General features: G+C 50.5%; 1 protein-coding gene across 24 annotated transcripts in view; it reads right to left on the bottom strand.

Moving 5' to 3' along the window:
• Positions 1 to 24,605, bottom strand: part of CACNA1B (calcium voltage-gated channel subunit alpha1 B) — a 268,511-nt gene that overhangs the window by 108,681 nt on the left and 135,225 nt on the right. For 15 of the 24 annotated variants that reach the window (XM_048325195.1, XM_048325181.1, XM_048325175.1 and 12 more), the window contains 6 exons: positions 19,069 to 19,125; positions 18,353 to 18,427; positions 16,408 to 16,497; positions 12,694 to 12,903; positions 3,288 to 3,400; positions 91 to 203 (listed from right to left, as the gene is read on the bottom strand). In XM_048325195.1, coding sequence (XP_048181152.1) covers positions 91 to 203; positions 3,288 to 3,400; positions 12,694 to 12,903; positions 16,408 to 16,497; positions 18,353 to 18,427; positions 19,069 to 19,125 — 658 coding nt within the window. The remainder of the gene's footprint in view (positions 1 to 90; positions 204 to 3,287; positions 3,401 to 12,693; positions 12,904 to 16,407; positions 16,498 to 18,352; positions 18,428 to 19,068; positions 19,126 to 24,605) is intronic. The other 9 variants (XM_048325192.1, XM_048325199.1, XM_048325187.1 and 6 more) reach the window with 3 other exon arrangements.

A 24,605-nucleotide genomic window follows, 5' to 3' on the forward strand; every position in this document is an offset into this window, starting at 1 on the left:
GGAAAGCACTCCTCCTGGCCCTGGGGCTGCTGACACAGATGTCCTGGGGTGCTCAAAGGTGGCTGTGAGTGCCAAGGGAGCTGCACTTACTTTGTCACTTTGAAAATCCTCAGCAGGCGCAGGGCTCTCAGGACGCTGATGCCAAAGGAGGTTCCCGGCTTCACTGCAGCCCAAATGACCTCAAAAATGCTGCCCACGATGACCTGCAAGGAGAGACCACTTTACAGAGGGCAGAACTGCTGCTGAGCTCCCTGTGAGGCTTCCAGAGAGGCTCAGGAGAGCTCAGGACTCGCAGCTCGAGCTGTTTCTTATAAAAATTTCAGGAGAATCCTAAATTAGCCAGAAGAAGTGGAAAACTTCATCCCAATTTTCTCCATCCCAGTCTGGCCATAGCCAGGAGGAGAACACCCAGTGATTTTTACACAGATAGGAACTTGTTGCTTTCTTCTCTACCTTAAAATACCTTTTTTTGAAGGACACTGTAATTTTTAATGATATTTTTTAACGCCGGCTCAACTGCAAATGCCAACAGTTCACTTTCCCACCGCACACAACCTTGCAGAGGTGCAGGGGGGCATTGCCCCATCCTCCCCTCCCTATCAGAAGGACTAAAACTCCTCATCTCCAGCAGCTCTGGGTAAGTTCTACCAGAACCTTCTGGCACCTGAGAGTCTTCAGGAGAGCAATCAAAGCAATAATTATGATGAGATCCTGCAAAGCCTCTGGCACACACATCCCATCACCTGCCTGGCCCTCAGCCTCGGAGCACTGAAAAAACTGTCCTGAATCAAGGTGGGTTTTTAAAGTTTTGGTTTGGCTTGTTGGTTTAAGGATGGCAGAGGATTCACCTCAAGCAAGGAAAAAATCTCCTCAGAAATCCTTTATTAGGAAAAGGACAAGCAGAGATGGGTTAAGCACAGCTGGGAAGGACAATTAAGCCCACACAGTTTTCTGCAGAGTTAATAGGATCAAACAGGCATTTCCCTGCCAGTTGCTGCTATAATTCACATTTACCCAACATTTCTGAGCTCCCACTGCCCGTGGGCCCCACCATGAAAACCAGTTTTGAACTGGCTGTCACCAGAGCCGAGCTAGTTTGTGGAACATTAATGGGGGGAGCAGGGCTGGGAGCTCCTTTCATGGACAGGAGCTTGGATGTCTTTGAAAATTCCAGCACTGCTTGACTGCCCTGCAACACACGCTGTGCCCTGAGCTTCCAGAAAATACAGAGGGAAAGGGAGATCCCCAACAGTTGATGATTCTCCTGTCTCCCATCTGAAGAAGGAGGAACTAAAACTTCTCTCCCACCACTGGGAATCCCTCATGAACCAGCACAAACCTTTCCTCAGCCCCTCCACATCCCACTGGTAATTAATTTTCCTCAGCAGGCCCTCCTGGGAGCCTGTTTCACACCAGACCCCGCCGGGCTGGTGCTCCCCGGGCTGATGTTGCTCTGATTTGTTGTTTCACCCTTTGCATCTCGATGGTTTGTCAGACAAAACTGGGCACAGCCCTCTGTGATGTTCCAGTGCTGAACTCATTCTGGGGGCTGGAAGGTGGGTGAGGGAGGAAAAAACACAAGCAGAAGGAGGATCCCTATGGATTCTCTGAAGGAGGAAGAATTAGCAACAGATCAACAACAGCTTTCCCTCCTGGGAAACCCTCGGCAAAGCTCGCTGCCAGTGCTGCACACCCCACAGAGCTCAGAGACTCGTAGGTTCAGCTTCTGCTCTGTGCAAGCTCCTAAATCACCTGTCCCTGACAAGCTCCTGTTGCGGAAGGAGCACCCTGGATTGAGGGATCCAAGGAAACTGGCAGCCAGCCTGGGGGGCAGCTCAGAGCCCAGCCAGTGCAGGGTATCAACCTCACGTCAGTCACAAAGCAGCGACACCATGAATGGACAACTTGTGGACAGTCTGGGCATTGTCCCTGAGCTGTGCAGGACAACCCATCCCAACCCCCTGAGCCACCACAGCTGCCAGGACACCCTGGAGAGTCCCACACTTGGGACAGCCTCGTGCAACACCTCGGGCTGTCAGGCAGGGGTGGGTGATTTAACCTCTGTTTACTCTGAGCTTTGCTGCTGTCACAGCCTAAAAGAGAATGAATTGGCTCTGCTCAGAGCCTTGGATTTAGGAAGGTCACTCGCTGAAGGTGACAACACCTCGTCCTCCCCGTGGGAGCACAGGAATTTTGCTCCGTGAGGAAGAGAGTTGCTCCTTTTGGCAGATAAAAACCAGAAACAATAGAGGATGTCAGAGCAGGGCTGGGTGAGGAGCACAGTGCCCCCTGCCCCACTCTCCCTTTGCCGTGGCTGCATCTAAAGCTCCATATGTGGATTGTTAAAACAGCCCGAGTCCTGCTCAACCCACGCTGGAGATAAGAGAGGCCGAGTTCTCCTCTGCGAGCACAGATTAGAGCTAATAGCTTTTAATGAATAAATTAACATCCACACGCGAGGCTCTTTGTCAGGCACAGCCAAGCCCAGCCCCGCTGCTCACACCAGAGCTGCAGTTTGAGCCTGGACTCCTGCACTGAAAGGATTTGAATTATTGCCCTGCTGTCACCTCATCAGGTGTTCACTCTTCTGCTCCTGGTGCTGTCTGAGAAGCGCTGCCTGTGTGATTCAGGGTGAAGGCTGCTCAGTGCGTGACAGGGGACATGAGCAGGAAGATGTGTGGGGGTTGATTATTTTTTTGTCTTTCAATCAGCTCATTGAAATGGGAGGGAGAGAATCTCCCGGCAATCAGAGCACTCAGGGGTGCTGATGCTGCGAACACCCTGGGGCTGGAGGAAATGAAATCCCCCAGCTGTCACATCCCTTCCAAAAGGATGATAACGAGGGAAGCTTAATGCATTTCGCTGCTGCTAATTTATACAGGGACTGCTCCCCGCAGGAGACACTCCCAGCACCACTTCCCGTGGATTTCCATACTCATCCTTAAACGCCCGGCTCCTGAATAACGGGAGAGACACCTGCTTTCCACTGGGAGGTTTTTCAAGGACAGGGAGTCACAGGACAGAGGCTTCCCACTGGCAGAGAGCAGGGTTAGACGGGATATTGGGAAGGAATTCTTCCCTGTGAGGGTGGGGAGGGGTTGGAATGGAATTCCCAGAGCAGCTGTGGCTGCCCCTGGATCCCTGGAAGTGACCAAGGCCAGGTTGGAGCAAGCTGGGACAGTGGAAGGTGTCCCTGCCCATGGCAGGGGATGGGAACGAGATGATTTTAAGGTCCCTTCCAGCCCAAACCATCTCATGATTCATCCACCCAGCTGAAGGTTACTCACCCCGAAGTCGAAGCAGTTGAATGAAGAGTGGAAGTAGTTCCTTGGCCCCAGGCCGTACATCTTCAGAGACATCTCGGTGAGGAACAGCCCCAGAAAAACAAACTCTGCGAAATCTGGAAACAGGAAAAGAGATTCAATCGATCCACGAGCCCTTGGTGGGCAGAGCTCTTCATGTGGGGAACTTTTTGTTCCTTTTTTCACAGCACCGAGGGCCTCCTGGCTGAAGAAAATCCCAGTGCAGTGGCAAACAGGAGCCAGGGCCAGTTTTTCACCATTATTTCTGTGTGTCCATGAGCTGTGTGCAGCCTCAAGAGCTGCACCTGTACTCCTGGGTGGGGGCAGGAGCATTAAATAATATTCTCATCGTCTCTGTAAAGGAATTTCATAGGAAAGCCCTGGATCTGATATTTTTAAAGGTCAAATTTAATTGCAAAGATGTTTTGGGACTTCTGTACTTGCAAGAGATGGAGACTTTTGGGTGTGGGGTGTAATTTTCTGTGGCAGCCTCTGATGATAAAAATACCTTTCTACCCAACAGAAGCGCTGACTCTGAGGGCTCACATTCAGAGGTGTTGTGTCTCCTGTTACCACATTTATTTTTATTATGCCTTTATAGCCCTCTAATTATGGAAGAGCCTGTTCTGGTTCCTTTTCCTTCACATATCCCAGGCTGGGAAGCTTTTGATGGGAAAATTTATCACCTATGATGAAACAAAGGGCAGAAGGAGCAGAGCTGGAGGCTTCAATTTCCACAGCAAGTTTTGAGGACTTGAAGCTCCAGCAAACGCTGCCTTTGGCATTTTAAGTTTGGATCTGGAGGCCAACAAGCAACAGCAAGAGTGAAACGTTAAAAGCAAAAAAAAAAAGCCAAAAAAAGGGCAAAGCCCACCTACACTACCAAGAAAAACCAAGCAGCAGAAGGCAAACATCTCTCTCTAAAGAAAAGATGAGGACAAGAATCAAACCTCGAAAGGTGGGGATTAATCACCTCGTTTAGCACAGCACAGGAGGTTCTCAGAGGCTGCAGCAGCACAGATGCCACAAGAAAGTCTCCTGTAACTTCAGTTTTATGATTCCAGGAACCATAAAGAGGAGATGGTGCCAAGCTTCACTCAGAGGTGCACAGAGACAGACAAGGGGCAACAGATACAAGGAAAATTCCAGCTGGATAATCCTGGATTCCAGGTGCTTTGCACTCTGGGGCAGCTCCGATCTCTGCTCCTGGGCCAGGGACAGCACCCAGGGAGCGGCTGGAGCTGGGCCAGGGCAGGCTCAGGCTGAGAGCAGGGAAAGGTTCTTCCCCCAGAGGGTGCTGGGCACTGCCCAGGCTCCCCAGGGAATGGGCACGGCCCTGAGGCTGCCAGAGCTCCAGGAGCGTTTGGACAGCGCTGCCAGGGATGCCCAGGGTGGGGCTGTTGGGGGTCTGTGCAGGGCCAGGGGCTGGATTGATGATCCTGGTGGGTCCCTTCCAGCTCAGCACATTCCATGATTCTCTGACCTCCTGCAGCTTCAGCTGAGTGTGGGGAGAGACAGAGGAGGGAATGAGGGTCCTTCCCACCTGCCTGGATTTCCATTCCCAGCTTTCCACATCCATATGGAGTGAGCAGAGCTGGCCCAGGTCCATCCTGTACTGCTGAGAGTCTTTGGAAATGGTTCGAAAAATGCAGCTTCAATTACCCAAAAAATAAAAAGGGCTTTAAAATTTTAAATTTTAAATGAAAGCCAGTCATGGAACACCATGGGCATAAAGTTCCCTGAAATCCAGGAAGCAATAATGAGATAAGAGAGGTTTTATCAACACCTTAGTGAGTAGCCTGCAAAAGGACACTTGTGCCAACATTTGCAAACGGGGAGGAAATTTCAGGCGAGTTTTAATTATCCCATGTGAGCTGCTCTCCTTGAAAACAGGAGCAAGATCATTAAAGGAGACTCTCAAAGGCAACGTGTTCCCAGCTGAGGAGTAAGATGACAAAATCTGAGATTCAAAGCCTTTTTCCTAGGAAGAAGGCAGGCTCCACCCTCTGGATCTCAGTGCTCAGGGAAGGGCATGGGCACAGGAGCTGGACAACTGCTTCTCACCTTGAGCTTGGAGCTTTTGAGGAGAAGCATCTTCACACCTGACCAAGCTGCAACTTTCCTTTCTGACAGGAGAGATGCAAGGACTGAGTGAGGAAACCGCTGTCTCCAGCACCAAGGATCCCAGAGCAGGGAGTTACCCCAATTATGCTGGAAATCCATCTGACCGTCCATCCGCTCTGGTGAGGCCCCACCTGCAGAGCTGCCTCCAGCCCTGGGACCAGCAGAAGGACATGGAGCTGCTGGAGAGAGTCCAGAGCAAACCATGGAGCTGCTCCCAGGGCTGGAGCCCCTCTGGAGCCAGGCTGGGAGAGCTGGGGGTGCTCACTTGGAGAGGAGAAAGCTCCAGGGAGAGCTCAGAGCCCCTTCCAGGGCCTGAAGGGGCTCCAGAAACTTTGGTTTCACACTCAGCAGCTGGTGCTTATCAGAATGACTTCCAGGGGAAGATTCCCTATCCCAAGGATTGATATCCAGCCAATGCTTTGAGACCTTGTTTAATCAGCTGATAAAAAACTTAAAATCATAGGGAGAGGTTGTGGATCCTACAGGAAGCAATGCACAGCCCCCAGCTCTGTCTCATGTCTAGCAGGGAGATTCTCATCCTCTTATCTCTGCCCCAGCCTCACCTGTCAGAGCCACACCTCAGGTGCCCCCCAGATTCTTCCACAGAACCACAAAAACCCTCAGTGATGTTTTTTAACTGCAAATTTGCACCAACAGACCTCAGGACACTTTGCCAAGACAATTACCATCATTCCAAAGGAGGAATAAAGGAGGAAGGAACCAAGGATTAATGTTCAGTCCCCGCTCCAGCAGGAGGCTGAACAAACCCCGGGTATCAGCAAGTGCAAGGTGTCACCATCAGACTGACACATGCTGCAAATCCAGGATATCATACAAGAAAACAGCGAGAAAGCTGGCAAAACAGAATCAAGAAATATTTGATTCTATTAAAAAAAACCAACATATAAAACCCAGGAGATGTTTAAAACTCAGAGCATCTAAAAACCAACTTCCTTCTGCTGCTCTTGCAAGAGCCACCCTTGGCCTTTCCCAGGTGATGAATTCCAGCTCAGAGCCCAGAACTGGCAGCAAGAGCTGAGTCTCAGCAGGTACCAGATGCTACAAATCACAGCCCAGTGAGGCTGGCATGGAAGGAAGCAAAATCCAGACCCTGAACTCCTTGAGCAGAAGGAATTGGCTCCATGAAGAGGCTGCTGCATCCAACACACGATTCCTTCTGAGAAGGCCCTGCCTAAATAATTGAAAATGCAATTTTGTTGTTTGGACCTCCTGGTGTTCAGACATCAGCTAATTTCATTTGCCTTAATCAAAAGCATTTTGTGATGTGATTTAAGGAGGCAAAGTTTGATACAAACACTCTTATTTCATTTCCAAGTTGTGCTGTTGGCAAAGGCCATGCAAGCACCCCTTCACCCCACACCTTCGAATTAGGCTCCTAATTAGAGCTAGCAGCTCCTTTTTGTCAATCACCCATGCATTAATTCCATTTCTGCCCCATCTCCCAGCCCAGTGCCATCAGAAGCAGGTGCTAAGCCTGACACTTCCCTCTCCTCACTTCCCTCTCCCATTAAACCGAGCAGGAGAACCTCAGCGGGGCAAAGCTTCCCCCTTTTCGACCAAGCAGATGTGAAATGCTCAGCAGACAGAAATAAATATGCTCCAGAAAGCCTTTTCCTTGCAAATGCTGCATATTGATATCCAGAGGGAGCTGGGTCTTCACTTCAAAGGGAACAACAGCACCAAAAAAAGGCCAAATTGCCTCAAACATGAGCATTGGGCAGGGAAGAGGCTCTCGGGCCATAATGGCTCAAATCCTGGATTTATCAGAGAGGAGACATTGTGGATTTTGGGTTCAGACCTCCATAAATTAAGGAGCCAGTAAGGATCCCTGCAGGATTAGCTGGAGAAGGGAGAGAGCTTTGGGAAGGACAGGCCCCGAGTGAAACCTCAATGATCCAGTGCTGAAACCTCCTCCCCACGGCCCCTAAAACCCACCCCACAGGTCCAGAGAGCTCTGGTCCCAACTTTATCCCACAGCTTTAGCCAGAGGAAGAGGAGAGCACCCCCAGCCCCATCCCTGGGGCCTCCAGCTGCTTCCACACCAGGAACTGCTGCACATTTCCAAAGGCACAGCCCTGAGTGAAACCCTTCACTCTGCACCTCCGCTGGGTCCCCAGGATGGATTCGGAGGGGAGCACAGCTGAAAATTCACCTTTGCTGCTACCAGACCTCAGTGATGCCATCCTGGAGTTGGTTTCTGACAGAAATCTCTTCTTTCTCACAGTATTGGCAGTGGTGGAAATGAACATGAAGAAATGATGATAAAATCATTAAATATATGCACGAAATATATTCTTTTATAGTCAACTGCAGCTTATTTAACCAAAGTTCTGTGCTTCAGTGAGCAGTGTCCATCTACAGCATGAAAGAAATCCTATTTGGCCCTGGAGTCCTTTCCATACAGAGAAGGAGAATCTCTGATCAAATTTGAGGATAATTACAAGGGCATAAAGTATGGCCTGTTATTAATCATACCACAAGAATTCAAAGAATTCCTCATCAGTTCTTTCAATAAGGCTAAAGAAATCCCAAGCCTCTCTCCAAAGCTCTGGCAGTCCTTTTTCCAAAGCAGTTGTAGAGATATGGAGCATCAAGCAGAGGAAGCTAATCAGAACAATTCAAAACAGAAAAGTTAAAAGAAAAGACCAAGGGAAAAATAAATCAATGCAGACCCGTAGGCTTTTACCAACTGTTCTTTAAGTAAAATTAATTTGTAATGTAATTAAACTTCTCCCCAGAGGGACAGGTATAATTGAATCAGAGGTGCCTGGGCAGAGTTACAGGGTTTAGCAGATCCTCAGAGGCTTTCCCGTGCTCCTCTCCTGCTGCTGCAGTTCACAAAAAGCCTCCTTGGTTCATTCCTAAGCACCTTCCGTGGAACAACATCATTGGGATTTTTGATTTCTCTCTTGCTCTGCATCAGACCAGCCACATCCTGCTCCTCTGCAGCGACGCTCCCTCATCATGGATTAACTTTAAAGCCATTTTTAAACTCTGTCACTCTCACACTTAAAGGATTTTGCCAAGTATTTCCAGGAGCTGTTTAAAATCCCCTGGGTTTGTGCTGTCTCGTTCTGCCCCTGTCTAATGGATTTGTGCACAAATCTTGGGCAGAACGGGGCTTTCCAGGAGCATTCCTGGAGGGCTCAACCCCAGCTGGGCTCCTTCCCAGCTGTTTGTGCTGCAGAGTTATCCAGGCAGGAGTGAGGGGGCACATCCAGTCTGTCCATCAGTGCAACAGCAAAACAACCAGCAAAGTCCTTAAGGCATCAAATACTCCCTGCAGTCAGTATTCAATTCAAGATTTGTAGGAAAGATGATGCTATGAAAACTCTGCCATCCCCCAGAAAAGGGGGTAGAAAGGTTTAGGTCATCCCCAATGAAGAGCCAGGTGTGAATTTAGCTCCTCATCCTGCAATTCAGGAGGGTTTGGAGGTATGGGACACTTGGAATTTAAGAGGTTGAATGCATAGGCCTCTTCAGGACAAGTCTCCAAAGTTCTTTGTTCTAAAATCACACTAAAATAGGTTTCTGCCGAGAGCTTCCACTGCACTATTCCATAGTGACAATAGAGACATAGAGACAATCATCCCCAAAATGAACCCACAGAGCCTCTGCTTCCTGTCTTGGAGAAAACCATCTTAAAAAATAAAACAAACCCCAAAACAAAATCATAAACCCCCCCAAAATCCCACAACAAACAAAAATTATCTGGTGTACATTAGAATTTCCATGATGACCATTCATGGAGAGATTTAGATGGGATTTTGGGAAGGAATTGTTCCCTGGGAGGGTGGGCAGGCCCTGGCACAGGGTGCCCAGAGCAGCTGGGGCTGCCCCTGGATCCCTGGCAGTGCCCAAGGCCAGGCTGGACATTGGGGCTTGGAGCAGCCTGGGACAGTGGGAGGTGTCCCTGCCCATGGCAGGGGTGGCACTGGGTGACATTTGAGGTCCCTTCCAACCCAAACCAGTCTGGGATCTCTGGGTTTTATTCTCTTTGTCACAGTGACCAATCTTGTACCACCCTGTCTAAAAACCCAATGCGAGCACCCACAAAACCTTTCCCTATTTTTGGATAACCTGTTTTCTCCTGTGACCCACACTGGGCTGCCCCTCCCCAGTGCCAGTGTTGTTTCCAGCAGTGTTTAATATCTGAGAAAGACGTGGAGCTCCTGGATGAACAGCAACGAAGATGATGAGGGGACTGGAGCATCTCTCTTCCGAGGACAAGGCTGAGAGAGTTGGGGCTGCTCAGCCTCGAAAAGAGATGACTGAGAGGAATCTTATCAAAATATCTGCAGGGAGGGCTCTGAGCAGGGCCCAGGCTCTGCTCCCTGGGGCCCAGCAATGGCACCAGAGCAACGGGCAGGGACTGATCCCAGAAAGTTCCACCTGAACATGAGGAAGAATTTCTTCCCTGTGAGGTGAACAAGTTGCTCAGGAGGGTCTGGAGTGTCCCTCATGGGGATATTCCAGAGCCATCTGGGCACAATCCTGTGCCCTGTGCTCCGGGATGGCCCTGCTGCAGAGGGGAGGTGGCACCAGGTGACCCCTCTCAGGTCACTTCCCTGCCCCATCCTGGGATTTCTTTCAGGGAATTGCAGGGGATGATTTGTGAAACCCCTGTCCATGAGCTCTCACAGGTGATGGTGCAAAGATGGCTGCGAGGATGCTGAGACTTTAACCCCCAAGAAATCCCAATTTCTGCTGGTTTTCTGCCTCTTCCATTAAATATAAGGCAGTGGGATCCCCCACTCCCAGCTCAGTGGGATTCTACACCAAGAAATTCAAACTTGCTGCCCAAGTGCTTCTGAAACTAATCGACCTCACTGGGTGTTATGGGCACATGCAGAGCTCCTGAAAAATGGATCCATCCCTAATTCCAGCCTTCCCTACTGTTTGTCTTCAGCTGGGATAGATTGGATAGATCTGATTTGCAGCCTCTATCCCAGATAAATTTCCCACCTGGAGGTGAATCTTTAATTCCAAGAGACAGAACCAGCCCTTCCAGCCCTCACTGGAACATTAAGGAGTTTCTGGCTCATGGATTTCTTTCCAATCCCTTGGAAAAGCCACTGGATAAAGTGCTCCCAAAACTGAGTTTTGGAAATCTGAAACCTTTTTTTGGAGTTGAAAGACTTCAAGTGTGGGGTTTGTTTCCTCAACATTTAGTCCCAATTCCAGAGGAAATCCTAATCCTCAAGCTTGTAATTACTCTGCCAATCTAGCTTATTATTTCCTCTGGTAAATCGAGGTAATGAATAAGCAAGAGTAACTTCTCTGTATGGTCTGTCTCTCTTTTCACTAGAAATCTTGCCCAAAAAAAAGACTTGAAAGAAGTTTCTGTCCTTATTATGCATCTCTCATTAGAGCTCCATTACCTGGTGGCATTAAATATTTCCACCAATATTAATAAGGAGCTTTTGATGTCAGAGCAGTCAGTATTCCTGACCTTTTAGGTCTAGTGAAAAAAAAAAACCTTCAAAAGTTTGCCTTCCTAAGACCTGAGGATCTGAGGAAAGAAATATTTAAGTATCTAATTTATAGAGAAACCAAGGCAAACTAGGTAGATAAGCATCTTTAAAGATCAAAACCAACATTGTGAAGACTGTTGGAAATATTTGGGGTTTTTTTCTTCCCAGTCTTCTGTTTGCTTTTTTCAGAAGTTTTACTTGAATTTTCACCTGGTCCAGTGCTGAACAACAGATTTGTTCTTGGCCATTTTACAGGGTCAGAAGTGGCCAAAGGAATGGCTTTGTCCTCAATAACTCCCATGAAACAGAAAGTTCAGCATGTTCTTACCTGAGGAATTTCTAGGAGTTTTCCAGGAGTCACAGCCTCCAAACTTCATTAAAATAAACAAAAAAGCTCCATCCCTCACCTTCCACATTTTTTAAAACCAAGCTTTGTGAGCAAACGAGACCTCAGGGAGACACCACTTCTTCTTTATCAAAGCAATACTCAATTTAAAAAACCAAAAATCACATTTCAAAAGCACTTCTACACTCTGAGCTCAACCAGGTGACCACAGGAACCAGCCAAAATAAAAGCTTTTGCACAAATACAGGATAACCTTCCCTCTGGGATTATTTCTGTCACAGCAGGGCACCGTGACACCCATCCCATGTCATCACACCCCAGCAGGGAGGAGGGCATGGAACCAAAAAGGAGCTGTAAAGCTACAACCTTTCAAAGGCTCTGACAGGAATCACAGCACCTGGGGGGAATTAGTGCCTGATCCCACAAGCACTGGCAGGATTTTTATCTCCCAGGCCATTCCACCTGCTGCTATCCCGGGAATATCAGAGCTGGCAGAGCTGTGAGTGTGTCCCCAACAGGAATCACCCATGGGTGCAGATCAGCTGCAAAAGTGACACAAATTTGCAGTTCTCTGCACACAGGTTAGACAGAACTCTGCCTCTTCCCAGGCACCATTCCCCTTCTTTTGGTGCATCCTGCTCCAGGACAATTCCTCCTGCCCCGCTCCAGGACAAACCCTCCTTCCCCATTCCAGGACAATTCCTCCTGCCCTGCTCCAGGACAATTCCTCCTGCCCCATTCCAGGACAACTCCTCCTGCCCCATTCCAGGACAACTCCTCCTGCCCTGCTCCAGGACAATTCCTCCTGCCCCATTCCAGGCTTTACATCTGGCTGAATCTCAACTTTGCAATAACCTTTAGGATAACAATCCTCTCTCAAACTGATTCCATGTGCTGGTGGATATTTTTCTGAATTGTGCGATTCAATAATTTGAAATACGATCGGAAAGAGAATTGGGATTGTTCAGCCTGGAGAGGGAAAGCCTCAGAGTGACTTAATTGTGGCCTTCCAGGACCTGAAGGAGCTGACAGGAAAGGTGGGGAGAGACGATTTACAAGGGATGGAGTGCCAGGACAAGGGGAATGACTTCAAACTGCCAGAGGGCAAGGATAGATGGGATATTGGGAAGGAATTGTTCCCTGTGAGGGTGGGGAGGGATTGGAATGGAATTCCCAGAGAAGCTGTGGCTGCCCCTGGATCCCTGGGAGTGTCCAAGGCCAGGTTGGATGGGGTCTAGTGGAAGATGCCCCTGCACAGCGGGTGGAATAAGCTGAGCTTTAAGATCCCTTCCCACCCAAACCATTCCATGACTGGTGAGTCAGTAGAACCAAGCTCCGAGGGCAGCCCAGAGCCGGGACGTGCCCGCGGTGCTGCGGGATCAGAAACGCCGGAGCTGCTGAGGGAACAGGAGCTGCCAGTACTCACAGAGAGCCGTGGTGAGCTTCTCGGGCTGGTCGTAGTGCACCATGGCCACACAGAGGGTGTTGAGGGCCACCACGCAGAGCACGACCCAGTAGAAGCTCTGAGCCTTCACCATGCGCCGGATGAAGAAGCGGAACATCTTCTCCTTCCTCCTGAAGTAGGACGAGCTCTCGTTCTTGCCACTCTTCAAACTGGCACGGGCGAAGGGAGACCCTGGGACAGAAAGAAGAGTCACCACACGCCATGCCAGCAGGGGAAAGGCTGGAGGGGGTTCCTGGGCCAGCCCTGGGCACACACAGAGCCTCTCCAAGCACCCAAAACAGCTCAGCACAAAGCTGGGAATGTTGAGAATGGGCTGAGCAAGGGCATCTCGCTTGTAATGAGGGATGAAGGCTGGGATTTTCGAACTTCATGGATCAGTGCCCAGCTCCACCGTCTGAACTGGGCTTCAAACCTTTGCAGCAATCCTGGTTGTTCCAGTTAAACTCATCCCTTTTTCCTGCTTGGCAGGGACAGAGAGCAGCAGGCACAGGGGGATTTCTGCCCATGCTGTGGGCATCCTCGTGGAGCTGGGTAGGTGCAAACAGGGAAGCTGGTCCCTACTGTCCCTGCTCCAAGGACCAATTACTATGGAACTGAATGAATTCTCCTCCTTTTACTCTCCAGCCTCAGGTATTTGCTCAGCAGAGGGCTCAATCTGCCTCGGTGCATCAGATTTTGGGTGCAGCCACTCATTTGTCTCAATTCTGCCTCTATCAGCTCCATTTCCACTCCAGGCTGAAACCCTGGCACAGAGTCAAAGGTTTCAACAATAGGAAGCTGATGGAAGAAATGACTCCTGATGCCAGCTCTCCCCCTGGGCTAGAGGCACTGCTCAGATGAAAAGCCAATCTCCAGCCTGTGCTGAGGCAGGAGAAATCAGGAATGAGGGAATAAACACAAGGACCCCTTGGGGTTCCTCTGCAGCAGCCTGGGGAGGTGGTGATTGTGCCAGGCTGGCCGTGCCTGTGCCAGTGGTTTGTGGTAAGATAACACACGATTGCCTTTCCTCATCCTGGGATGGAGCATCCCAGCAGGATGAGCAGGACACACCTTGTCCTGTCCTGGAGCAGGTGACTCTCCTGGGCGCTGGAGAGGGCCCAGTGACATGAACAAAGTGTTCTGGCTGCAGCAGCCAAACCTCACAGTGTGATCACCTCCATGGCAACACTTGGAAAGGGTGGGAATCTCAGCCAGCCTCATCCTGCAACATTGACCGCAGCAGCTGGAGAAAGGATGAGGCATCCAGATGTGACAGCAGCGGGTTCTCCCAGCCTCACAGCCCCACACAAGTGTGATTTTCCCCAGTGGAAAGTGAGCTCTCTGCTCCATTTCACACTTCTGGCCATCCACCAAAAGCAGAGCTGGCCTTGGCCAGGCTTTGAACAAACTCCTTGCTGAAAAACTCGGGTGTGTTCTTCTGTTGGTTTGAAAGTCCTGCCTTTGGCAGTTTGGAAAAGGAGAAATCACAGTGCTCCTCCTTTTGGACAACAAAAAGAGCCACAGATTGGGATTTAGGCTGCTCCATAGCACAACACTCCTGAGCAGGTACAGAGCTCTTGGATGCCCAAGCCTCTCTGTACTCCCAGCCTGGCAAAGGAACAGCGCTGCCCTTTCACTGCCCCCCGCTGATCCTCCAGAAAAGCAGAGCAGTGATATTTAAACTGCTCTAACATGGAAAACATCCCCTTGTTCAGGCTTTGGTGTCTGGGAATCACAGCACAGAGGGTGTGAAGCCAGTGAGAGGCTGCACACTTCATGTGGAAAGAATAAAAGCTAAGAACAACTGCAGAGAACGCTCTGGAAAGTGTTTACCACCCCAGAGCTTCATCCTGCAATCATAAAGCTCATCAAGCTGCTTGTGTTTGAATTAAAGTGCAATATTTTCAGCCAATGGCCAGAGAGAGACCTGGCAAAGTCTCCCCCACGTTGAGCTGCACCTTCACGTGGCACTCAGGGATCATTTGTTAGTTCCTCCACGCTCCTTATGCTCCCATCTGAACACGTTACAGAAAACCATCCAAAAACCCCTTTTCTCCAAACCAGCTCCTTTATGCACAATTGCCCATGTGATCTGATTGTTTATGCTCTGCATCTCAGCCTCTTCACGAGCCTGCAGAAGTGGCTGCTTGATCCATTCCTTCTTTTCTGCCTCGTTCCATGAATCAAAATCAAAACCACTTTTCCCAAGTGGGTGAAGCGCTCGCAGAAGGTGGAAAGCACTGCTGTTATTTTCCCTGCCATATGCTCCCGAGACAGTTCCCAGCTCTGCCTCGGATTATTCCCGAGCCCAGATGCTCCGTCATCCGCTGCCACCTGAAATGCTGAGCTCCAAGATCTGTTGGCGTGGCATTGGCTGCCCAGAGCCTGGAGGGACTTGGATTTGAAGGCAAAGATCTCGTAATTATTGCAACCGTGAGCAAATACCCCAGAAATGACCATTCCTTGTTATCCATGCAGGGATCCGAGGAAAAACAACAACAAACCAAACCAAAAATGCACACGGGCTGCTGCATTTTTGCCCTTTTTCAGCACCAAACCTCTCGTGGAAGTGGCAGCAGTTTCAGCACAAACCCTGCAGCTCAGTGCTGGTGTCAGGAACATGCCAAGCCACGCTCATTTCCCGCAACCAGGTCTTCCTTTAAAGGGGGGAAAAAAGTCCCAGCAGCAGCTGTGATCCCTTCAAACATCAATGCCAGCTTTCCAAAGGGCAGTCGAGGCACTCATGCTTTGCAAGCAGCCACGGACACGGATTCTCAAATGTGCTGTTTGTGCTGCTCCTCCTGTGCATCCAGGATTTGCTGCTTCGTGGGAACCAGGCTGCCAAGATATTTCTTTGGAAGATAATGAGAACATCTGCTGCTTCAGCACCAAAACAGACTCCAACAACAGGCACGGGGATAAGCAAAACCCTGACTGCAGAGCAGGCACGAGCTGCCTCTCCCACGGCTCAGAGGGTTTTGGCTCCAGTAGCTCCCTGAGGTGGGTGCTGAGCACCCAGAGCCTCCCCTGCCAGCCCCAGAGCTGCCTCTGCCTCCCCTCCTGGGGCTGTCTCAGCAGGGAATCTGCTCTGGGAGCTGCAGGAGGGGCAGCACCTCCTCAGCCTGAAGAGCCCAGATTCAGCCCCAGCAATGCCCCTCAGGGCAGGACGCCCTGCTCTGCACTCTATCTCCAGAGCTGCCTTTCAAACTGCTTTAAGATCTTCCTCGAAGGCAAGAACGAGAGAATTGAGGCCACTGCCCAGCACTTCCCAGTGGCCACTCCCACGGGAAAGGCTGCGACACCTCATGCTGGGCCTTAGTGGACAGTGGGCCTGTGGCCACTTCCTCTCCTCCCTCCAACAGTGTTGTTTGACAGATTTGGGGTTCATAAGCATGAATGAGCACGTTCCAAGCAGAATCCCGGGATGGGCAGTGCAGCAGGGATTGTCCCAAGGCTTTGCAGGGCTCCCTAAAGGGTGCAGCATGCAAGAGCTGAGCCAGGCAGCGCAGGGACAGGGTGAAGCCACGGAGCTTTTTGCTTTGGGAAGTTGAGTGCTGCTGCAGGAGCAGTGGAAATTCATTCTCCTTCAGGAAACTGCAGCTTCTGGAGCAAAGGAGCGGCTCCAGAGGAGGAAACAGGACACGGACAGGTTCAGGTGGAGATCGAAACCTCGGGGGATGCGAAGCCAGTACTCACCAACGGAGCAAATGTCTGTGAAATGGTCCTCACCTTCTTCTGCATGAATCAGGTCGTTTTTGCTCTTCTTTATTGCGGCTCTTTTCAACACTGCGTGCAAATTAAAGAGAAAATGCCCCGTGAGGATGCAGAGCGGATTCTCTCTCCCCCTCCCTTCACTCGCCAGGGCCAGCATTTCCTTCCCAATGCCAGCTTAAAGCTCTCCCACAAGGGTACCCGGGAGCAAACCGGACAAAACCCACAACCCTGCAGGGCCTCTGCACGCCTCGGTGCCAGGGTGCTTCATTCCTTTGACCTTCCAGCTCTTGAAGGTTTGCCAGGCACAGCTCTGCACGCAGCAGATGCAGGAGGGTGGGGGAGTCACTGCAGCCTTTCAGCACAGCACAAAGGCTGGGCAGGGTCACCGGATCTTCCCGAGCCTCACCGGGCTGGGGGATGAGTGCTGCCACCCCTGAAACCGCCAGTGCTGTTTGCAGTGGGCACCATGAGGGAGTCAGCATTTACAGAGCTCAGTTTACCACCCAGCGATGCCTCGAGGAGCAGAAAAGCTGCGTGGAAAAAGCGGCCACACATCAGTGAGCAGCCTCTCAGCAGCACCCGGTGTGCAACTCCTGCCCTCTGGGGACGGCGGAACTCTTTGAAAACACGGGTTTTTATTTTTTCCAAAAGCAGCTTTTGTGGGGAGAGAAAACATCGCTATGTTTACTCCAACAGGGAATGAGAGCTCTGCACTGTCCACCCAGAGCACGGGGCGGGGGGGGATGAGGCAGGAGCACTGAGGACGCTGCTCCCAGGACCACCTACCTGCAGAACCTTGAGAAGTGGCAGAAAAAAAAAAATCACGTTGGTACAGTTTGGTGACAGCTTCGAGACATACAGTAACTAAGCAGCACTTTCTATCAGCAGTAAGACACCCCACGGTGTGGTGATACAGACTGGTCCGTGGGCACACACAGCAAAGCCACTCACGCTGCAGAGACTGCCCCGGGGAGGCTCCTCCACAACATCCCCTCGCCCTACGCGGATTTTCCTGCCTGGACAGAGACGTGGATGCGCTTCCTCCTCCTAAGGGTTGTGCTTGTGTCACTTCAAGGGAACACCCAGAGCGTCACCCGGAGAGGATGCCCTGAACCTGTGATCTGGATCCATTATTTTGCCAATAACCCTTTGTGCTCCTTGCTGCCCCACCCAGCTCTAGGCTGAATCCTCCGTCCCAGCAATACCAGCTCTGGGGTCTCTCCGGCTGTGTCTGTCCCAGTACACTCCAGCATGTCCAGGGCCATCCCCAGCACTGGGATTAAAATTTTCCAAAACTCTCTAGCATGAATTGAGCAGCTTTTTATCTTCTCCCCCAGAAAACTCCTTGGTGTGTTTGGCAGTGAGGTTGTGCCATCTCTCCAGGCACCCTGGATGCCATGTCCCTCTGTTTTGGGAACTCAGAGAATTTACCAGCATAGACCTGGGCTGCTCCACAGCAGCTGCTCCAAGGCTGGGAACATTCTCAGGCTCCTTTAGCTCTAGGATAGGAGGAGCCTAAGTCTCTCTGGGTCTTTACTCCGTGCCTTGCACCCACCTCGAGTTTCTCACACCTCTCAGACGGCTCTTCCAGACACAAATTCCACCTGAAGCCTGACAGCCACGTGCTGGACAGGCTTCCCCAGCTCACACACACCCCCGACACACACACGAGGACTGGCCAAGCACACCTCAGCCCTGACCTGCTGCAGCCCCAGCTCTTCCAGCCCCAAATCCTCCCCAGCGCAGGTCACCGGGCTGGCCAAGGCGGACCAGCAGCCAAGCACCTGATGCTCCGAAGAGCTGCACGGCTCGGAGCCAGGTGCAAAACCACCTGGGGACTGTCACCGGTGACCTGGGCACGCGGGGCTGTGGGGGGAAGCTGCCCCTGTGTGCCACCTAAGCCCCTGGTGATTTGCAATCCACTCACTGTTGTAGCTGCTGCCGCTGCCAGTCTCTGCCGGCGCCGTGCCTTGAGGAATCGGCCCTTCCGAGGCGGCCCTCCCTGACAGTGAATGGGAGGAGAAAAAAAAACAGGAGGGGGAGGGAGGGGAGGGGAAAGGAGGAGACATGGGAGGACGAAAGATGGTCAGAAAAGGGAGAGGGAAGAGTCTTTAACTGAGCTTTGAGTGGCTGGCGCATCCTAAGAGCTGTCGGGGCTGGAGGCACAGGGGGAGCATCCCCGTGGCCTCGCTGCTCGGCTCCTCAGGCCGTCCTGCCGCGCTGGGCTCGCACGTCGGAAGGAAGGATCACCACACCCTGTTATGTCTTACTGCTTACGGCTAACAGGGGGCTCAGTCCCTGGGTCAAATCCGTTCGGAGCCCTGCCTTCTCTCGGTCAGCGCATTCTCTCTTCTCCATCCTCCTGGCAGCCTCTACCCCCTGCACACACAGCCAGCCACCCTCGGCAGGGCGTGGGGACCGACCCCGAGGGCACATCCCCGTCCCAGGGCGGTGTGGGGTGTCCCATAACTGCTCCTCAGCCACCTGCAGCCTGGAGGAGCCCCGGGAGAAGGGGCTCTGCGGCCGGATTTGTGCCGGGTGCATGCGGGAGGATCCTTCCTGCTCGGGAGGAAGGCGTGGCAGTGACAGCAGGTGAACCTCTCCCGTGGCGCTGGAGGAAAAGTGCCCAGCAAAGCCACCTACCGTCCAGAGGGGACTTCTCCTCCGCGTTCTTGTCCTCCTCGGCCAGCATGACTTCCTCTGGAAAAGGAAAACCGGCCAGGGTCAGCCTCAGGTTCCTCACGGCCCTGCTCCCACACCAGTGGTGGGGGCAGCAGGCGCCAGTCCCAGTGCCACCCACCTCACCCCAGTGCCACCCACCTCACCCCAGCGCCACCCCAGTGCCACCCCCTTACATCGTCTGCAGGGGCATTCCCGGCTCTGGGATGTGCTTCTCGTGTTTCTCCGCCCGTGTCCCTCGTGCACAGAGGGAGGATTCCAAACAAACCCCTTCCTCCTCACAGCCACCCACTCCCGGTTCTTTGCCCGACTCTCCTCCCCAAGGCTCTTCTGGACACCAAGGACCTTCCTCCAGACTGGGCAGGACCACAAGTCCCCAGAAGCCCCAGGAAGGTCCCTCATGCCCATCCACGCTGGAGACAGTTTGGGAATGATGCTCCACACCCATCGCTGCTCTTTTGTCTCCAGAAAACCAGGAGTGAGCCATGGGGAGCAGAGGGGTGGCACTGGGTGACAGCAACAGGGCCAGCAGGAGACTTGGTGTCACCACTGAGCCATCGCATCCAATCTTTGTCCAAATAAAATCCCCAGCACGTTTTCCACCAGGGAGCTCAGAGATTGCAACACCATCCTGGTGTCCCATTCCTCTGCAACTCTCCAAAATACAACTGTGCACTTTCCTAAAGTTAAAAAAAAAAATCAGGAAACACTAAAAACCAACCCCCCCAAACGGAATAATTTTCATCTGCGTGAAAGACAACCCAATTTCCTGAGGTTTCCCAGGGCAGTGCCACCCCCCTGGCCAGTTTGCAGTGCTGTGCCAGTACTTGAGACCTCACTCAGAACCACAGATTTTCAGTTTGCTGCTGGAAAATGACATGGGGAATCTGCTAAAGGATAACCCAAAGCAAACAAAACATTGAGCTGGCAGCTGCTAAACTCTGCACTTCCTTCTGTTCTTAAAAATGGCAAATCCACATGCCTGTAATTCCATCGAATTTGGGTTCTTACTAAAACATCTGACACCGTGTTCCCACCAAATTTTGCTTTAAAGTCCATTTAAGCCAACCTAGATGGAAGAGCAACTTCAGAAAAATAAATACAAACAAACCAGAGGCCAAACATCAAAGTGTGAGGCTGAGAGCTGTCTAGAAGGATACCAGAGGGATCAGCCTTATATAAACCCTTATAAGCCACACAAGCCTTATATAATCTCTTTATTAATCATCTGGGAGAGAGAGGCAATGATACTTTAATAAGACAGGCAATTGAGAAGGCTAAAAAGTAATACCAAGCACTGAGGAAGGCTGGAAACCCAAGCAGAGGGGAAGGAAATAGGAAAGTGCAAAGTAATGCACCAGAGATATGAAAGACAGCAAAGTTGACAGGGTTAAGAAGGTCAGATGAGCTCAAAGCTGCACTTTAAAAGGTGTAAAATCCTTCCAAAAACCCACAAGTTGTGCCTGCAATTCCCACCTACAATGCAGGTGGTTTTCAAGGCTTCCTAGGCCAGGTCAGAAGAGTGAAATGGGTGGTTTTGGACGGTTCAAGAGACTTCTCTGACCAACCAGCACCTCAGACCAAAAGGTTCTTCTGAAGTTTTGCCTGTACTGATGTTTGGGGGCTAAAATATGGGAGGAATTAAACTGCAATTCCCAGTGTGACTGCCCTAAAACACAAGGAAGGGATGGGTTAGACATGGGAACCCTCCCCACAGGCTGCTGGTATCAAAATATTCTCACCTACAAATTACACAACTCTGCAAACCTTTGCCCCAAATGAAGAGCCCTGAGTTGGTGCCCAAACAAATCTCCATCCATAAACACAGCTGGGCTAACTTTTACTGTTCCCTTAAAATAATCCAACCCCATTTCACCTCTGAAATTCCCTCAAGCCTCGCTCTCCTCCTGCAGTGTTCCCGGGTTCTCTCCCTTGATAATTATTCCTGTCTGCCTCATGTTCTCTGGGAATCCAAAGGACCACAACTACCCCAGGAGGTTTTTAAGCCTAAAAAGAGAGCTCAGCAGGTTGCTCAGCACTGCTGGGAGGGGTTTTTAACCAGCCAGCATCCTGAAGAGAGGCTCAGGAGCTGCTTTGCCTTAATCATTGCTAACAGAGCCTGGAAGGAGATCACTGGGCACCTGAAAACCCCCCCAAAAAAGGTGCCTCTGCATTAGGAGAAATGTTCAGCAGAGAGATGGGATCAGATCAGCGATTTTGAGCCTCCAAACAAAGGCTCAGGGGCTTCACTAGGGTATCAGAGCCAGGGGTGTCTTGGCAGCAAGGTGAATTTTTGGTCGTTAGTGTGACTGGGCTGGAAATGAAGGCAAAGCAGCAGAGAAATGTGGTGCCCCTTCTCCTTCTCTCTGGTGTGGGGAGGGAGGACACTGGGGGCTCAAAAGAGCAGCAGATCACTGGAAATAACTCACACTCACCAGGCAGCAGAGGTGAGGAAAAACAAAGAATAAAGGAATTTAATTTCTGGCTTGGTAAGTAGAAAAAGTTCTTTAAAATGCAGCCTTTAGAAGCGGCTGTCACGCTCTCCCAGGGAACTCTGCTTTGTCTTTGTGGCAATTATCCTCCCCTGGCACCTCACATGGGGTTCACTGCTGGAGGTGTCTTTTCCCATCTCTATCATGGGGCTCTGTTCTTCTAAAGAAAGCTGAAACCTGGAGTTCACAGAGCTCTGTTGTGTCAAGGGATGGCCTTGAAGTGACAGAGGGCTGGGAGAGAGAGGTGAAACCATTCCCAAAGCCTGGCACTCCAGTTTTGTGTGAAAAAGGTGGGTTTGGAGAGAATTAAAATGCAAAAGACATGAAACTTGATTAGCCCTGAACGGGAAGACTTTGAGTCTCTGAGCAAAGTGTTTTCCAAACGCTGCATGTCCTTGTAAGATAAGAGAAACATCTTCAAAAGAATATTTGTGGGCTCAGAAGCTCTTTACTCTGTGTGGAGAACTCGTAGTTCCCTGTTCTCCAGAAATGCAGCATTCCAGCCTTGGATTCCTGCACTTCTGAGGAGTTTAGTGGAGAAAGTGGCAAAAAAAAAAATCACTTGCGTGGATTGCACTGCTTGGTTTGCCCACTTTTTCATTCCTCTGGAAAGCACAATTGCCTTCAAACTGAAGGAGGGGAGATTTCGATGGGATATTGGGCAGGAATTGTTCCCTGGGAGGGTGGGCAGGCCCTGGCACAGGGTGCCCAGAGCAGCTGGGGCTGCCCCTGGATCCCTGGCAGTGCCCAAGGCCAGGCTGGACAAGGCTTCCAACCCAAACCAATCAGGGACTCTGTGATAATTAAAATTACAGACATGAATGAGAAACATTAAAGACGCTTAAGAGTGGTCAGTGAACAATAACCACGACGTTAAATTAAAATTATCATTGGCTGAGGGGAGGGAAGGCACAGATGAAGGAGGGATTTTAGTCCCTCACACTTCCTTTGGTCCTAAAAGAGCCCTTGAGGTAAAAACCTGAGCACTACAAAGGACAAGGGCTCCTCCTGTCCAGCTCCAGCAACTACTCAGAATATGTAAAAAAATTGCAGAGCAAAAACAATCTCAGGATTAAGACATCATTTTATGAAGCACTGGAATGCAGCTCTCCACTCTCCCCTGCCTTGCATCAAAAATAAATGAGGGGAAAAAACAAATGAACAAATGCTCAGGGAGGATATTAGAAATGTTGGAAAGCTGGGGAGGCTTCCAGGGGAAGAGAGGGGATTGGGCTGATTGGTTCTGGGTGCTCCAGAGCAGGAAAAAATAAGAGGAAACAAGGTGGAGGGAGATTAGAGAAAGAAAAGTAATTAAAAAAACTCCTGAGTTCTTCCTCTCACTGCAGAAAGGCGACGGATTTAAAGGGAGGGCAGGACACGGCTTGGTGGGGTTGGTTGATTTTTTAAGACCAAACTGAGCATTAACATGTGGCACTCTTTGCTCCAAGAGTCAGCGAGGTCAAGGCTGGCAGAAGGATTTAAAACCAATCAGATATTCCCAGGAATAATGACCAAATCCTCCAGAGTTCCATTAGAGCAGAATCCCAGGAGCTTTTTCTCTTTCCTTTATGCAAACAGCTCCTGCCTGGGGCTGCTGCAGGGGGTTTCTGCCCAGCTCTGTCTGGGACTGTCCTCCCTGGCTGTATCCCCCGCTCCGAATCCTGGACAAGGAATTGCAGATCATTTCAGAGCTGAAATGCCCAAAACAGAGCTGGGAAGTCCCCGTCGAAGGCACAGTCCCAATTTTCAGTGCCTCAATCCTAAAGCCTGGATCCTCTGCTTTGCCTTCACGCCGCATTTTTATTCAAAGATTTTATTAACGCTGCTAAGCTGATTTTAATTACTGTTATTATTCAGCTGTACTAGGAAGCTCTTTTGTATTCCTATTATATTCTCAACAATGCCTTTACAGAGTATTTTTACCATTCCCTGATTCAGCTCTTTTCCATGCACGTCCCTGTTCCACAAAACCTTCTGGATCATGTGTTATCAGGCTAAAAAATGTGTCTTTTGCAGCAGTTTCACTCGAGGTTGGTGTGGCATTTATTCAGCCCTGGCTACAAAGAAGTGGAAGAGGCAGGAATTCCCACAGGGATGCGAATTGGAGCAGAGGTTGGCTGTACATTTTATAATTTCTGCGTCCTAAATTTCGCACAAGTTCAGCTGGTGATGGGCAGAGCAGGCCCCAAAGTGGCACAAACCCTGCAGGGGAATTCTCAGCTCTGTTTTATTGACAGAGATCAGGATTTAGGGACCAAAAATCACCAAGAGCCTTAAAAGCAAGACAGGGCTAGAAAAGGAGAACCCCAGAGAACCCTGCTGCAGCTGCTGGGCAAACCAGGAATTAATCTGAGTTTGGGGTTGCACAGAAGCTGTAAACTAATGAGAAGACAAATTCTAAATGGGAAGGAAAGGGAATTATTTATTTTCTGATGCCTCCAGAACCACAGAATGAAGGGTGGCTGCCTGAGCTGCCGTAGAACCCTCACAGTGGATAAAAGTCTGACAACACAAGTGGCCCTCAGCTGTCACCCTGTGCAGCGCTACAAGAAACAACGGGTTTGAACCACGCCATAAACTGCTGATATTTTTGTTTTACAGTTCGGCTGTAAAGAGCAAGGATGAAGCTGATCTCTCTAAAAAGGCACCCAGGAATCTGTTTGAGAAACCACCACTTCTTTTCCTCCCCATCATTGTTCTGAAAGGCCTTTTCCCTTGGCTCAGACGTTGAAAAGCAAGCAAGGAGGAAATTACCCCGCTGCATGAAAGCACTGACTGTGGTTATGTCAATAGATAAATATCAGCTGCTCCATCAGGCAGGAAGGTTATCAGTAATCCTTGCAGTCTGATAAAAATGCTGTTTTCTGTTCAGTGAGTGTGGCTGGGTCCTGGTTAAAGCTGCTCACGCCGCGCAATGAGGAGCAACGTTCAGTTCTGGTGGTTATAAAGCAGTGTTAGCAGGGGCTGGGGGGAGCTTCACGCAAGGGAGCTTTGCAGCTCGTAAAAAAT

Source organism: Corvus hawaiiensis, chromosome 21 (genome assembly GCF_020740725.1).
Source record: "Corvus hawaiiensis isolate bCorHaw1 chromosome 21, bCorHaw1.pri.cur, whole genome shotgun sequence".
Lineage (NCBI taxonomy): Eukaryota > Metazoa > Chordata > Aves > Passeriformes > Corvidae > Corvus > Corvus hawaiiensis.